Source organism: Malania oleifera, chromosome 11 (assembly GCF_029873635.1).
Source record: "Malania oleifera isolate guangnan ecotype guangnan chromosome 11, ASM2987363v1, whole genome shotgun sequence".
NCBI lineage: Eukaryota > Viridiplantae > Streptophyta > Magnoliopsida > Santalales > Ximeniaceae > Malania > Malania oleifera.
In genome coordinates this window covers 49741064-49755140 of record NC_080427.1, presented here as the reverse complement: position 1 = coordinate 49755140, position 14077 = coordinate 49741064, and the positions used below count along the sequence as shown (strand labels likewise).

The following is a 14077-nucleotide window of genomic DNA, read 5'->3' as shown; positions in this document are numbered from 1 at the left end:
CTCTCTCTCTCTCTCTCTCTCTCATCAATATTTCTTGAATTTTGTATTTTTATCATTAAATTTAATATGGGAGTGTTGTACTTATCCTAGTAGATTTCTCTCAACCTATTTCTCTACAAAAAATTGGTATTTTTTTTATTAGATTTTGAGAGATTTACATTACTTCAATTTAAAAATTTTAAACTTACTTGGAACTAAAATAAATCATACAATTTTTTATACAATAAATGTTGGAAACTTTTAGGACATTAAACATATACCTTTGTATTTTGGGATTTACTTTTGAGTTCGAAGCTCTAAATTAGAAATCTCAGTTCTCATCAATGAATGAAAAATTATACATGACTTACTTCCCTTCATATATATATATATATATATATATATATATTTATCTATTTCTTAAATTATGAACTATATTAATGAATATAAGATGAATTTATCAGCAGCATTTAAAATCCAAAGTAAAGAGGCACGTAGATGGGGATTTTACTGGTGTAGTCGAACGCCGCCTCAAAGTGCCTGCATCGATATTCCCAAATTCAGGAATGATTCGGCTGATTGGGAAACAAAATGGGCGCATCCATATCCAAATGGGTCGCTTTTCTTTTCTTCTTCCTCTCTTTTTCTCTGCAACTCGGAGGAGGCGCAGCTTCCTTAGCAGCTCCACAGATCAATCAGGTATGTTTCTGCTATCTAAATACCTACCTCGCAATTATAGTCTCTGATCTCTGTGTCCACAATTTTAATTCTTTGAAGAAGAGGAAGGGGAATGATGAAGTCAAGAGGCTGTTGTGCATTTTTCCCAAGCTCAATGTTTCACTTTTAGGTTGTTTCTTCAATCGAATGCGTGGGATTTGAGTGCGAGAGTATCAATTTTTGTGGGATTCAAATGGCTTTTTTTGATTCTGCTCGGGTCTTTGCTTCTGGAACTGGTGAAAGGGTTTCTCTTGCTGGGCATTTTGTGGGACTGGAGGGCTGTACTTCGTTAATTTTCGTTTTTCGAAAACCCCCCCGTTTTTTATTTTATTTATTGGAAATCTGGGAATTTTACTTTCTGGGAGCCCTTTTATGAGTAGGTACTAAATCAATTTCTTGTTTTCTTCTGTTTTTATTAGGGGAGGTCATTTTATCCTCCTCAAAGCATTATCTTTTTCTTCTCTTCCATTAATGATTTCTTCTTTTGTTTGTTTATTTATTTATTTTCTTTCAAAAAAAAAAAAAAAAAACTGAGAAGACATGGTTTGTTCAAAGCATAATTAAAAATCACTGTTGTAATGCTTGATTGTGTTTGAATTGCAAGGGCATGATCACATTAGCTGGAAAATAAGTAAGCTCTAGCGATTCATCTCATCGCATTGGTTGAATTCTTTTGACCTTATATTTCCAAAAATCTAATGCCGTTTTTTGGATGAACTTAAGATTTTAGGCAACTGATTGTTTTCATTCTATTTTTACCTGGGTTGGCCTAAAAAATATTGTGAATATAATACGAACAGGGTTTGATAATTTGCTTTTTTAAATTTGGAAAATTAGACTTTTTTTTTTGGTTACGTAAATTAATTGTAAAAAAATAACTTGTTTATCATAGAAAAAGTTTTTTCAAAATGTTGGTGTATGAATTACTTTGGTTTCTTTCCTCCCACTTTTTGTTCATTATGTTCCTAATTATCGCTTGACTTTCTTTTTACATCATTGATGCATTGGACACTCTAATACTGCATTGCATCTACTATTAGCAGTTATATTCATTAGCTTGACCTGTTCTTTGTCTGTTCTAGGATTTCGAAGAATCCTTGGCTGCTAGGTAATGTGCTCTTTGCTCTTAAGCTGGCAAATTCTTTAGTTTGTGTGCTGCAGTGTCACTTAAGCATCTAAATGGATTCCTTAGCTAGTGGGGTAGTCCATTATAATTTTCAAGCAACCTAATTACCTAAGTGAGATGGTATTTTGCACTTATACACTTTTAATCTATACCATTCTCCTATAATTGGATGCACGCTGATTGCATGCTACTCTCTTGTTCCGCACTATGATCCAAAGTTGTCGAATCGAGTTTTGAATTGTGAATCAAAATTCCAATTTTTGGAATTGAGAAGATTCGGTGCATATTTCCAAATCAATTATAGATGACATGCATATATTTGATATAAAATCAAGAAGCAAAATAATAAAATGCATTTAAATTTTGACAATAAAAAAATCACATTTCATACGTATGCTTAATGAGAAGTAAGGTAATGAGTCAAAAATATTAATAGAAAGAAGAAATATATGCTATTTAAGGGAAGGAATCAACAAAAAATAATAAAAAAACTGAATTGGTGTTTATCAATAGTTAATAAAATTTTCATGCATATCCTTTCTCAAATTAAAGAAAAAATAATTAACCTAAAAAAATGATAATAATTAAACAAACTACTAAAAAGAAGGAACTTTTGAATCTTGAAAACACACTGGAACATGAGTGTTCTACACCTTCTTAATGATAGAACACTATACTCCTGCAAGAGTGAAGAACGATTTTATGAAGGCAATATAAGACCTAAAGTTCTATTTTTCTTCTCTTTTTTAGCACAAAATTTACATAGACAAGGAATGGAAGGCAATCATGTAGAAGAAAAGAAATTGTTGTTTTTGGGGTTTTAAGCTAGTCAGGCCTGTCAGGATATGATAGGTCCAGAATCATGTGAATCGATAAATTCATATCGATTCACTAGAATGAGGTGAATTGATAGATTTGCAAAGATTCAGTTTTTATATTTGCTAGTAAGATTCGAATTGATTGGTCTTTAATTGATATGAATCGTATGAATCAAAGCTCAAATAGTAAGATTCTAACAACTATGCTATACTCATTATCCATTATTTCCATTTGATGTGCAGAACTCTTAAACAAGAGCAGGAGGTTGGTCATGAAATACATTGTTCCAGGGAAAGGAGTAGAGCAGCAAGGAAAATCATTGAGGAGGTACAGAGAGTTACATTTAAGCGTATGTTTCTGAGCAATAACCTTCGAAGTACTTAGTTGAATTTGTGACAATGTTTGATGCAGTATCTGTTGCCGGTAGTGGAGAAAGAGCGCTATAATATTCCAAGTAGATGTAGACTCCGTCATGACAATGATTTGTACAGAGATCAGGAACAACATAAGATCCATGTAGATATAAATGAATGGCAATGCGGATACTGTAAAAAGATCTTCTATGCTGAAAATTATCTCGATCAGCATTTTGACAACAGGCATTATGATTTACTAGATGTGGTAAGCATCCTTTGGTACGATAGGTCAGCACCTAGGAAGAAACTGACACTTAATACAATTATATTGGCAGATTTACGCTTTATTAAACATCTATGAATGGCTTAACTGCATAAGAATAAACCTGAAGATCACTCCAACCACAAAATACAGAGCTTAAATCATAATCTCAATCTTTTGGCTGGTTCCATTATTTTATATCTTAATTTTATGGTAAATTTTTCTAAGCTAAGGATGAAACTGGAGTGAGATCTTGTTGCGGTGTGTCTGGGAGGAGGATTAGTAATGGTTTGATACCTTGGTTGATGTGGAAGAGTGAAACAAAACTATTGCACTGCATATAAAAAATGAGATGGGATAAACATGCACCTCTCCCATCTTTGTTTTTCCAATCTTTGGATCTATTAGTTTACACGATTGGCATAACGGAACACTTGAAGTATCAAATACGTATCAAGAACTGAATAGACTAGCACCTTTGCTGAACTGTATACGCAGCAATGAATACACTTAATTTGTAGAAGTATATACTGATTTTGGAGTTTGAAGTGTTAAATCTTCTTTACATTGACGCTTTTTACTCATCCCCTTTTCCGTTTTCATGCTTTGACTTTCAATGTCTAAACATTTTTTGGGCAGGTTCTTGGTTTCTGACCATTATCTTTTCTGCTAATTATGTTTGCTGAGCTACTGCCTACTGGAGCTCATGTTAATGCCTTTGATTTTTATAAAAATTTTGAGACCATCTTTCTTCTAATTTCTTTGAGAATCTTATTGCGTCCTGGGTTTGGCAACCGTAGCTAACAGACTTGTGCTCTGACTAGAGTCATGACAAGTGCTTGGCAGAGGTATGTGGGGCATTGCATTGTGACCTCATGATGGGTTCCAAGTCGCAAAAGACCAAGTGCAATCCTGCAGCTGCTGCTAGGAATCGCCACTTCTGTGAGGTTGTCTCCAGGTGATTTTTTTTTTTTGGTATTATCAATTTTGGTGGTCTATTATTTATAATATGTCATTTCTATGCAGAGCCTTGCTGATAATTGTTTTCCAGTCAATGAGGGTCCTTCAGCAAGTCGTCTCCATGGTAGCCTTATGTTATCCTTTACTCAGTCACAAGCATTAACAATGTTTCATTAATTATATTAGCACATAATTTTTATTCTTTTCATGTTATTGAATTGGCAGAATTCTTCTTGCATCAATTTTGCAATGCCCATACCTGCACTGGAGATCAAAAACCCTTCTCCAGGGGACAAAGGGTAAAGTTTACCATCACCTTTGTGCTTTTTGTAGGTCCAACTGTACTGTTGACCCCAAACTGTCAATTGTTGCAATAAGTCATAGACTAGCCCTAGTGTTACAATTTGGGGAATCCATCTAATGGGCATTAAATCTGTCATGAAAATTTTGCATGTAAAATGCAAATGACTGTTGTGCATCAACCAACCTAGAGGGATTTAAGGCTTGGTTTGTTGCTCTAAATGCAAATGACCTAGTGAAGGCATGTAGGCGATTTTGAAAAACACACTACCACTGTGGATCTTTATTTCAAACTTCATAGTCACCTTATAAAGAACAAAGACAAGTGCAGAAAGCTAAATTTAAAGGTCTGCAGTAATCTATGCAGCTATGTCATGGAAAATATTCTGCCAAAAAACATGTGTTAACAAACAAGGAAAGAATTACTGTGAGACAATATTAAAAGCTATAAAAATCAGTACCATAAAATAATAAAAATAGTAATATTAAAATTAAAAACTTAAGATATATTCGCAGTTTCCTTGTTCCCTCATACAAGATATAAGGGCTTATAGTAGGTCTTGAGTCAATTATTTAATCAGAAAAAACAGACCTACAGCTGGGCAACATTAATAGTTAATAACTTTTGGGGAGATTGACAGTGAAACAGAATAGTTGGAACTTTTCAAAGCAGTGGCTAGAATAAATAATTTTGGGGTTTCACATGTGCATCTCACAAGCAAAAATATTCACAAATTTCACATGCACAATTTCCATCAAAGATATATATATTATTCCCCACATCGCAACACTAATGATAGGCGATAGTCTAAGCCTTAATGTACATAATTATTTTTGTGATTAGGCCAAAATAAAAAAAATCAAGCAAAAATAACCACGCATTTGACATGCACAATTTCTATCAAAGATTTATTCCCCACCCCACATTGGAACATTAGATAGGCGATAGTCTAAGTCTTAATGTACATAATTTTTTTTGTGATTATGCCAAAAAAAAATTGTGAGGAAGTGAGAACCTTTTCACGCTTGTCATAGCCTTAAGAAGATTTAAAAACCATCCTGCTGATCTTAGTATCTGGATCAGACATTGGTTTTTTATAAAATTGATAATATTTAATTAGAAGATCTCAATGGGGCTTAATTCTTTTGGAGTCTAATTTTGAGACGAAGAAACTTAACATTTTCATAAAAAATTCCAGCTTGTGTCCTAATATTGAAGTCCGATGAAAGCACTTGTAGATACTTGCCTTAATAATTTCTTTTGTTTTATTTTATGTGCAGAAACGCACAAGCATAATCTACCTTTCAATTACCATTTTGACACTGATGCTGGTGCCCATGTTCTATGTCTTCATTTATTTGTACCAGAGGTATATATAAACTTCATTATCAAGTCCCTTTCATGCTCCTTTCGAATGGCTTGACAATGTTCAGTTGTTTATGTTTCAGGGGACTGAGGAGGAGCACTCAAGATCTGAAGCGCATCTCTCAAGCTGGACGGAAGAAAAAATCTTATTAGTTGGTATTGATTTTCATGTTTTGAGTGATTGAGTCTTGAATAGAGCAACATTCAGGGGAAAGAACAAGAATTGCAACAGGGCAGTTGGCAGAAACTCAATTTTAACTTAACCGAAAATAAATAATTAAATCTCCATATCTCAGATCTGTTCCACAGTTCCACTATAATGTAGCAGGCATTATTTTAACATTCTCAGTTTTGAGGACTGGAAACTGCTTTTATCTGCATTTCCATGTTCAAATAGAACTGCAGGCAGAAAATGAAAGGGGGGTGTGTTATTTTACGATAAATTATAAATGCTCTGATAAGAATTTTTCTATATCATCACAGTGACGAAATTTATTGTACAGAAATATCTATTATTTTGCTTGTGGTTCTGGTCTTTGGAATAGTTATGTACAGGACACCATCTTTCACCTCTGCCGATATGTTTTCGAACTTGACATTCTCTGGCAGTGCAATTTTGCTGCTATATTTACCAAAACTCCTGGCAGGCCATTCTTCTTTGTCCTCGCCATTGTCTTCACCATCCTTCCCTGCCTTCACAATGAGCATGGCATCTTCAACCCATAGCTTGACGTCATTTTTAGTCATTCCAGGCATATCAAACCTCATCTTATAGTGCTGTTCCCCTTCCTTTATCTCCCATGGTGTCCTTCCCTTACTGTAAATGTTTCTCTCTCTTGTGGAAACGGATGGCCAACTGCTACTGTATGCGAAAGGGTCCTCTATCATCCTCTCCATTGTATCCATCATCTGTTGCACTGTCCTAGCAGTGGGAAATCTGTCCCATATACCTGTTCATAGAGGTTCATCACCACCCATTCATAGTTATTTCTTTACTCCTACCATTTGGTACATGAAATGATGCAAGGAATAAAAACTTAAATGCTGCCTTTGGAAGCTGCATTTTGATTTAGATTAGGTGAATTTGGACGAATTTTAATTTAATTTTATATTACATCTTCCACAAATTCAATATGAACTCAAATTTAAGAACTCTTCAAACACAAGGTAAAAGAATTATTTGTAGAGGAAAATGAGAGAAACGAAATATATAGCAACTCAATAAACAAATTTTCCCCACATGCCATCAATCTTTGATATGTTTTTTTTTTTAAATTATTCAATTTTTAACACTTTTTAAATAATATTCGTGATAGAGAAAAAATCCAACGGAAAAAATTGATTTTTATCATTTTTTTTCCCCACAAAATCTCTAAACAGTCGAGCAAAGGATTTGTAAAGAATTGAGAAAAGGCTAAAATTAATGAAACAGGTCATGATAAAGCCTCTTGTGTGTGTTCAATAACAAGTTTGCAACTTAAGAATACCACAGTTACCTACGGGTGCAGATTTAGCTGATTTCTCTTTCAACTGGGTTTGCTTCTGGGTTGCCTTCCGCAAGTGATTGAGATTGTCCTTCCCTTCTGCCATAGCCTTTATGCTATTACGGTAAGCCCTTTCAGTTCGTAACATGGATGGAAACTTGGTGGTGAGTCTCTGAGATGAGAAGGGGGAGCAGACATTGATGTTGTAGAGCGATGAAGCCATTTTTCACCCAACAAGCTGCTTATTGTTTGTCAAGAATGAAGTGAAATTTATAGTGTGCTGTGGACATTTCTGGAACCAGATAAGGTCTCCAGATCTTGACATTGACATTTGTCTCTGGTTTTACTTGCAATGTTCTGGACTTCTCTACACAGTCCTCAGGTTGGTCATTAAAAACCAAATTTCTCACAAGGCCACACTTCCTATATTAACTAAAAGAAGTGTTCTCAGACCATAGACTTCTTGCTTTACTATATCTGCTTTTTATGCAAAGATTATTTCATTGAGTTCAACCCTTAACCAAAAGAACAGCCCTATCATTGATTGAAAACTTTCTTCACTTCCTATGTCAACTAAGCAATAAATATCACCTACACAAACAGCATCTTTTAACTTCAAAAAATTTCATAATAATAATAATAATATGATTCACCGCATTCATAACTGTTGCAATCCAAAATAGTTTTCTACATAATAATATTAACGCAGCAGTTAGCTTTCAAAAGCAGCCCCCTCCCCTTCAGTGGCTTAAATGTACACGGCATAGGCAGAATTGCAAAAATTGCGAATTACCCGATCTGAATGAAGTTAAACTAGAAAGCTCCATAAACAGAATGAGCATTGTTTGAGCTCATATGGATGATCTATAATGGTACATGTTTTGGGTTGCATGTCATTCAGAGGAGAAATGGGAATGGAGAGCTACTGAACTCTGGAACTGAGACCTTGAGCTTGACAAATGACTCCATTTGAAGAACCAAAGACGGATGGTTAAGATGAAAGTTCTCCGTCATTTTCTTCTAGGCGGGTCGCGGCTTAGTCCATGCTTCTTTAGGGTCTTGATATAGTTTCTCATTAGGGTGAACTTCTTGCTTCCAAGATGATAGAAATAATCCCATGTATAAATCCCAGTTTTGTGTAGGTCATCGAACACCATCCTACTCCAGGGAATCAAAACACCATAACAATTTCAGTAAGGAAAAAGATTGGTTATCAGTTAGAGCGTCAGAAGAGGAACCATGTATAATGCCCAATATTTATGTCTGAGCCTTGACTACCTTACCCCGTAGTTCCCAATGGGCTCTGCAGACATGATCCCCACATGACGCCGTCCAAATATCACCTGATTCATGAAAGTCAAGATTTAAATTAGACCACTAGTACAAGATGAATAAACTGACAAAAAAAAATCCTCAACATTAAATTATACAAGTGGTGGTCAAATTTCACTGATGTTTGAAGGAAGCCCATCAGCATAAACTAAAATAAAAAAGCTTGAACAAAATGAATTTTCTGAAAGTCATACAAAGTGCAGTGCCCAGGCAAAATGTAACACCTAGATGCCCCTCCAATCTTCCAAATTATAAAGCAGTATTATTCAAGACACTACATACAGCCTGAAAGAAACCATCTGTCGAACTTGCAAAATATCAAATGACCCTAATGATTTGATATTATTAATATTCTGAATTCTTTTTTCTCTTTCTTTAGATATTTTTGCTAATTCCCTGGACTTGAATCCAAGCCACTGCACCGGGAGGCAGACAGGCACATTTGCATCGCATTAGGTCCGAACTTCAGGTGACATTCACCATAATAAACTCTTCTGCCACCCTGTAAAACTTGGACTATGGAAAGGAATGGGAATCCCTCTACACCTTTTCATCCACTCCAGAAAAGAAAAGTTCCCAACCAAAAGATTAAGGGCAAAAGACAATGATGTCCCCTGAGATTTCAAAAATTCCAGGAACCTCCTCTGAGGTTTCAAGAATTCCAGGGACCTCCCTTGTGGTTTGGCAAAAAGGTGCAAACCTTTCCTTATATTTTGTAAAAAGACAAGTTTTTTTTTAGGGAGAGGATTGTGTCTTCTTGCTAAACCTTAGAAAAAATTTGTGGAATTTTCAAAACCTCAGGGGACGTCTATGAGATTTTTGAAACCTCGGGAAAGGTCTCTGTCTTTTTTCCAAACCTCAGGGGAGGTGAGTCTCTTTTGCCCGAAGAATTCTTGAAGGAAAAAATGGCATGGTTGGTTGCAAACCATACAGAAGGTAAAGTTGAACAAGCTCTAATTACCTTTTCACCCCCAACTGACCGAACTTTGCTATCAGCAGCTGGGCTGTGTATCCTAAGAAACTCTGCTGACAGATTAAACACACTGCTGTTGGCAAATTCTACCTCTACCTGAAATGGAAGGTTCAGCAAAAAAACAGATGAAAATCCCAATAAGATTGTTAAAAGTAAAAAAAAAAAAAAAAAGAACAACAAGGAAACTGTAAATAAGCTCATGTTTCAGAAGAAAAAACTGAACCTATTATGACACATGATAATATCAAAATTTCTGGTACTAGACCTAAACTGATCCTTGCATTCTGAATGTTAACAATCTTCCATAACTAAAGAGAGAAAAAAATATATATAAATTTAAAAGCTAGGGAGTTAATAACAGAGTGTTTTTTTTTTATTAAAATAAATAAATAAATAAACAGACACAAAGGTGACATTCAAGTTAAAGCAGAACTGAACACAGACGCAGATCTCAAATTGAACTCTTATATATGAATTTTGTGGATCCGAAGCCTTCCAAGAGAGGCCTATTAGCAACCCATTAGCAGAAGCAGCTTGAACAGCCGTTGAACGAACAAGCACGCACTCTAGCTGACGACCTACCACAACATTATTGACATCGAATTATTTACACCCCTCCCCCCCCCCCCCCCCACCAAAAAAAAGAAAAAAAAGGAAAAAAAAAAATAATACAAAAAATTAATAACCAAAAGGCCCGTAATACAAAAGGTTACCTTCTGCCTTATTAAATCACTTCAGTAAGTTATTTCAAAAAAGAATGACTCTCAAGTAGAATTTTCATAATCACTTGGGATATGGCCCAAAACTAAGGCAATAGTAATTTGCCGTAGTCTGTTCAGGAAGAAAACAAACAACCATCACATGTTATAAAGAAAATTTTCATTTGGTCTCAATGGATAATGTGCTTTGCTTAACTTGCCCCTCCAGATCAGAAAAAACTTTGTTCACCTATCAACGTGAGTTTAAGGTATTCAGCCTATTCCACTAATACATGCTAACTAACAATTTTGTGTTTGATTTCAGGTGGATAGGATGAAAATATAGAGACTTAAGGTGAAATAATGGAAGTGATGATGACAATATAAGCTGAAGAACTTGGGTTCCACATAAGCGCAGGCATAGGCTAATTCATGTAGCCCCAATGATCCCTTGAGCATGAGAGAAGAAAACAAATGATAGTAGTTTTTTTTCTTTTCAATGAAGAGAGAAGAAAAAGCAATAAAGAGTTTCTCCCTTTTCTTTTGCTGGATTACGGGAGAAAGCAAGAGAAAAGAAAGTGATTTCTCTTCCACGCTGTTTGGATAACTGGAGAGAGAAAAAGATTTGATACTATTTAACTAAATTTACGTTCTTTTCTCTAATCTTATTTCATTTTATATTTGATGGGGTATTTTTCCTATCTTAAGAAATTTACAATAAAGATGCTCCCTTTTTACTCTAAAGTCTCTCCACTTTGGACAGATTCAAAGAGTGCCATACGGAGTTTTCCTCTCCCTCGATTTCTATTTTCTATCCTTTTCTCTCCATTATTTCATAAAATAAAATCCTTACAAAAAACAATCCTAACCGGTTAATCTGAACAACTATATGAAAAATAAATATTGAAGGGACTGTTTAGATAAGTACAACATTGGTTGGGGGAGTAGAGCAATATGCATCTATGTTATTTTCAAATGAGTATGATATGATTCTGTTCCTGGAAACTTTTCTAGAGCAGTAGTAGCATAGGAAGACTGCTCAAGCTTCAATGATCTGAAGCAAACGTCAAGATCACACACATTGCCAATGGGCTTTTCTCTCATCTCTATATCACTACACAACCACATTCATTGCATTAACAAGGCAGAGCAACATCCATGGAAAAAAAAAAAAAAAAATTACATCACGACATCACAGGCTGACTAATAATGTCACCATATCAAAAAATTCAGACCCTATCTTTGGAGAGATCTTCAATTTGGTCGACATATAATATCAAATTATATTAAAATTTATTCAAATTCATCAAAATTCAAATCTAAGGTTGGAAATCCATGCTCCCAAAAGCAGCGGGAGGAAATTTTACTATCAAATCAAGTAATACCAAAATATCTTTAAAGTTCAATGGATTTATAATATCATTTTCTTATCCTAGCTAGGGAATTAATGCCTATTAGAACAAGGAGCACCCCACATCATCCGCAACACATAAAAATTCTCAAACTTAAAAATAAAAACAATTGATTTTAAATTATATTTGGCTTTTGGTTTCAACATAAGAACAAGAACAAAAATCCAAACCAGCAAGCCCCCCCCCCCAAAACTCCCCCAACAAGCCCACAAATCCTTTACCTCTTAATTTTTTCTTTGTTCGCCAATTTCTAAATTGGTTTCTATTTTTTTGGACTTTCTCGAAGTGGGTATTGAAGAAATCGGACTGTAGTTGAAGAAGATCGGAAAATAAGAATCAACGCGCAGATTGCTCAACAAATTTGAAACCAACAGTAACAGAGAGAGAGAAAGAGAGAGGAGCTTACATTCTTCGGGGCGTTAAGAGAGAATCTGGTGAGGCGGGGAGCGTCCACAGTCGTGTGGATGCTTCGGATCACTCTCAGTAACATTGTCTCTTTCCCTGTATTTAGAACCCGCTTCTCTGTTCTTCTGCTCTCCTTTCATCCCTTCGTGCTTACAAAACCAAACATGTATTACCTAGCATTTAGCCCACAGCCATCCTGGGCTTGGGCTTTTGCCCGGTCTCCTAATTTGTCATATTCTTGACTCTTTTTTTTTTTTTTTCTTCTGATAAAAAATAATAAATAATTTTAGTTAATTTAATTTAACATTGTATATCACTTTTGCTTAGGAGGATAGAGTTTGGTTTTACTCAAATCATCTTTTAATTTGATTCGGCCCAATAGCTATTTAATGAAATAAGATGAAATATAATTTAAATTTTAACAATTAAGAGATTTTTGTATGTATTTCTAATAATTCCATTCAACATATAATAAGAAATGAATAGCTAACCTTATAATAAAACTTGAAAATAGTTATTTCTCATCTATTCCTTATTATAAGCTTATAAAATATTTTACATTCTTATAACTAATTGTAATTAACCTACTAAACTAATATATTCTTTCAAATAAGCATTCCTCAAACCAAACGAAACCTTATAGTTAAAAAAGAAAAAGAAAAATTGGCTTTAATGAATTGAAAAACACAAACATATAAATTTTGTAAATTTTGATATCATTCAAGTTTTGGATGTCAAAGAGGGAAAATTTCTAATTAAGTACTTGGATCTCTCGCTTGTGTGTAAAAGTCTCCAAGTATGATTGAGACTTTTCGATTGGGAAATTTTATAGAAGACTTATGTTAATTAGGATATACTCGAATTAGCTTCTTCTTTAGGCAATTCTCCTTTAGAAGTGTCGTGAAATGTGCAACAATTACGATGAATAATATGAAAAAACAAAAAGATAGATAAAGTAAAAAAAAAAAAACTTAGATTTAACGTGATTCGACAGTATGTCTTCACCCATAGGAGTGAGCGATGTCTGAATTTCACTATTTCAAAGTAAAGTTATATCATATGTATTTATATTAACATTAACCATAGAGAGATATTATAAAAAGTACATCGGAAGAAACGACATTTGATTCAATGATATTGACAAATTTATCCTTTATTGAACATATGTGAACAACTTAACTGCATAGGAATAAACCTAAAGATCATTCCAACCACAAAGTACAGAGCTTAAATCATTATCTCAATCTTTTGGCTGGTTCCTTTATTTTATATTTTAATTTTATGGTAAATTTTTCTAAGGTAAAGAGTGAAACTGAAGAGTGGGATCTTGTTGAGGCGTATAAGTGTGTCTGGGAGGAGGATTAGTAATGGTTTGATACCTTGGTTGATGTGGAAGAGTGAAAGGGTGAAACAAAACTATTGCATTGCATATAAAAAATGAGATGGCATAATTGAAATTGCACAATTTGCATAACGGAACACTTAAAAGTATCAAATACATATCAAGAACTGATAAACTAGCACCTTTTATATGGATCCAAAAAATAATAATAATAATTATTATTATTATTATAATAAAAATTTTGGTTTGGTACAAAATCAAATCATTGACGGTTTCAGGGAGTCCAGGAAAATCGTTGACTGTTTCAGACAATCCAGAACCTATATCTAAGAACATAGAAAAATTGGTTTGGTATGAGACCTAACCGTCAACGGTTTCAGGAAAATAGTCGACAGTTTCAAGCGGCTGAGGGTCTTTAAGTGGGGAGGTATTATATTTTTTTTAAAACACTCTCATCTCTCTCTCTCTCTAGGGTTTCAGGCTCTCTCTCACTCTCTCCCTCTCTTCTCTCTCTCTCTCTCTCTCTCTCTCTCTCTCTCTCTCCTA

General features: G+C 34.5%; 3 protein-coding genes across 8 annotated transcripts; 1 reads left to right on the top strand and 2 right to left on the bottom strand.

Annotated features, from left to right (window-relative positions):
* The first annotated feature begins 448 nt into the window (after positions 1-448).
* LOC131168112 (uncharacterized) lies at positions 449-6357 on the top strand. Of its 3 annotated transcripts, XM_058127321.1 has the most exons (9): positions 449-678; positions 1779-1804; positions 2884-2968; positions 3053-3262; positions 4084-4206; positions 4286-4343; positions 4445-4518; positions 5801-5889; positions 5969-6357. In XM_058127321.1, the coding sequence occupies exons 1-9, from the start codon at positions 571-573 to the stop codon at positions 6036-6038; spliced, it is 843 nt and encodes a 280-aa protein (XP_057983304.1). In that variant the 5' UTR covers positions 449-570; the 3' UTR covers positions 6039-6357. The 3 variants fall into 3 exon arrangements, with proteins under 3 accessions (XP_057983304.1, XP_057983305.1, XP_057983306.1); XM_058127322.1 differs by lacking the exon at positions 4445-4518 and having other exon boundaries at positions 464-678; XM_058127323.1 differs by lacking the exon at positions 4445-4518 and having other exon boundaries at positions 485-678; positions 4084-4217.
* LOC131167516 (small heat shock protein, chloroplastic-like) lies at positions 6336-7592 on the bottom strand. Its single transcript, XM_058126320.1, has 2 exons — positions 7382-7592; positions 6336-6835 (listed from the first exon to the last, which is right to left on the bottom strand). Exons 1-2 carry the CDS (start codon positions 7590-7592, stop codon positions 6378-6380), a joined length of 669 nt encoding a protein of 222 aa, XP_057982303.1. The 3' UTR covers positions 6336-6377.
* A 444-nt stretch (positions 7593-8036) lies between these two features.
* On the bottom strand, positions 8037-12382 carry LOC131168113 (uncharacterized). Of its 4 annotated transcripts, none has more exons than XM_058127328.1 (4): positions 12191-12382; positions 9663-9770; positions 8653-8712; positions 8037-8527 (listed from the first exon to the last, which is right to left on the bottom strand). In XM_058127328.1, exons 1-4 carry the CDS (start codon positions 12272-12274, stop codon positions 8513-8515), a joined length of 267 nt encoding a protein of 88 aa, XP_057983311.1. In that variant the 5' UTR covers positions 12275-12382; the 3' UTR covers positions 8037-8512. The 4 variants fall into 4 exon arrangements, with proteins under 4 accessions (XP_057983311.1, XP_057983308.1, XP_057983309.1 ...); XM_058127325.1 differs by having other exon boundaries at positions 8037-8530; positions 8648-8712; positions 12191-12368; XM_058127326.1 differs by having other exon boundaries at positions 8648-8712; positions 12191-12368.
* Positions 12383-14077: the final 1695 nt, after the last annotated feature.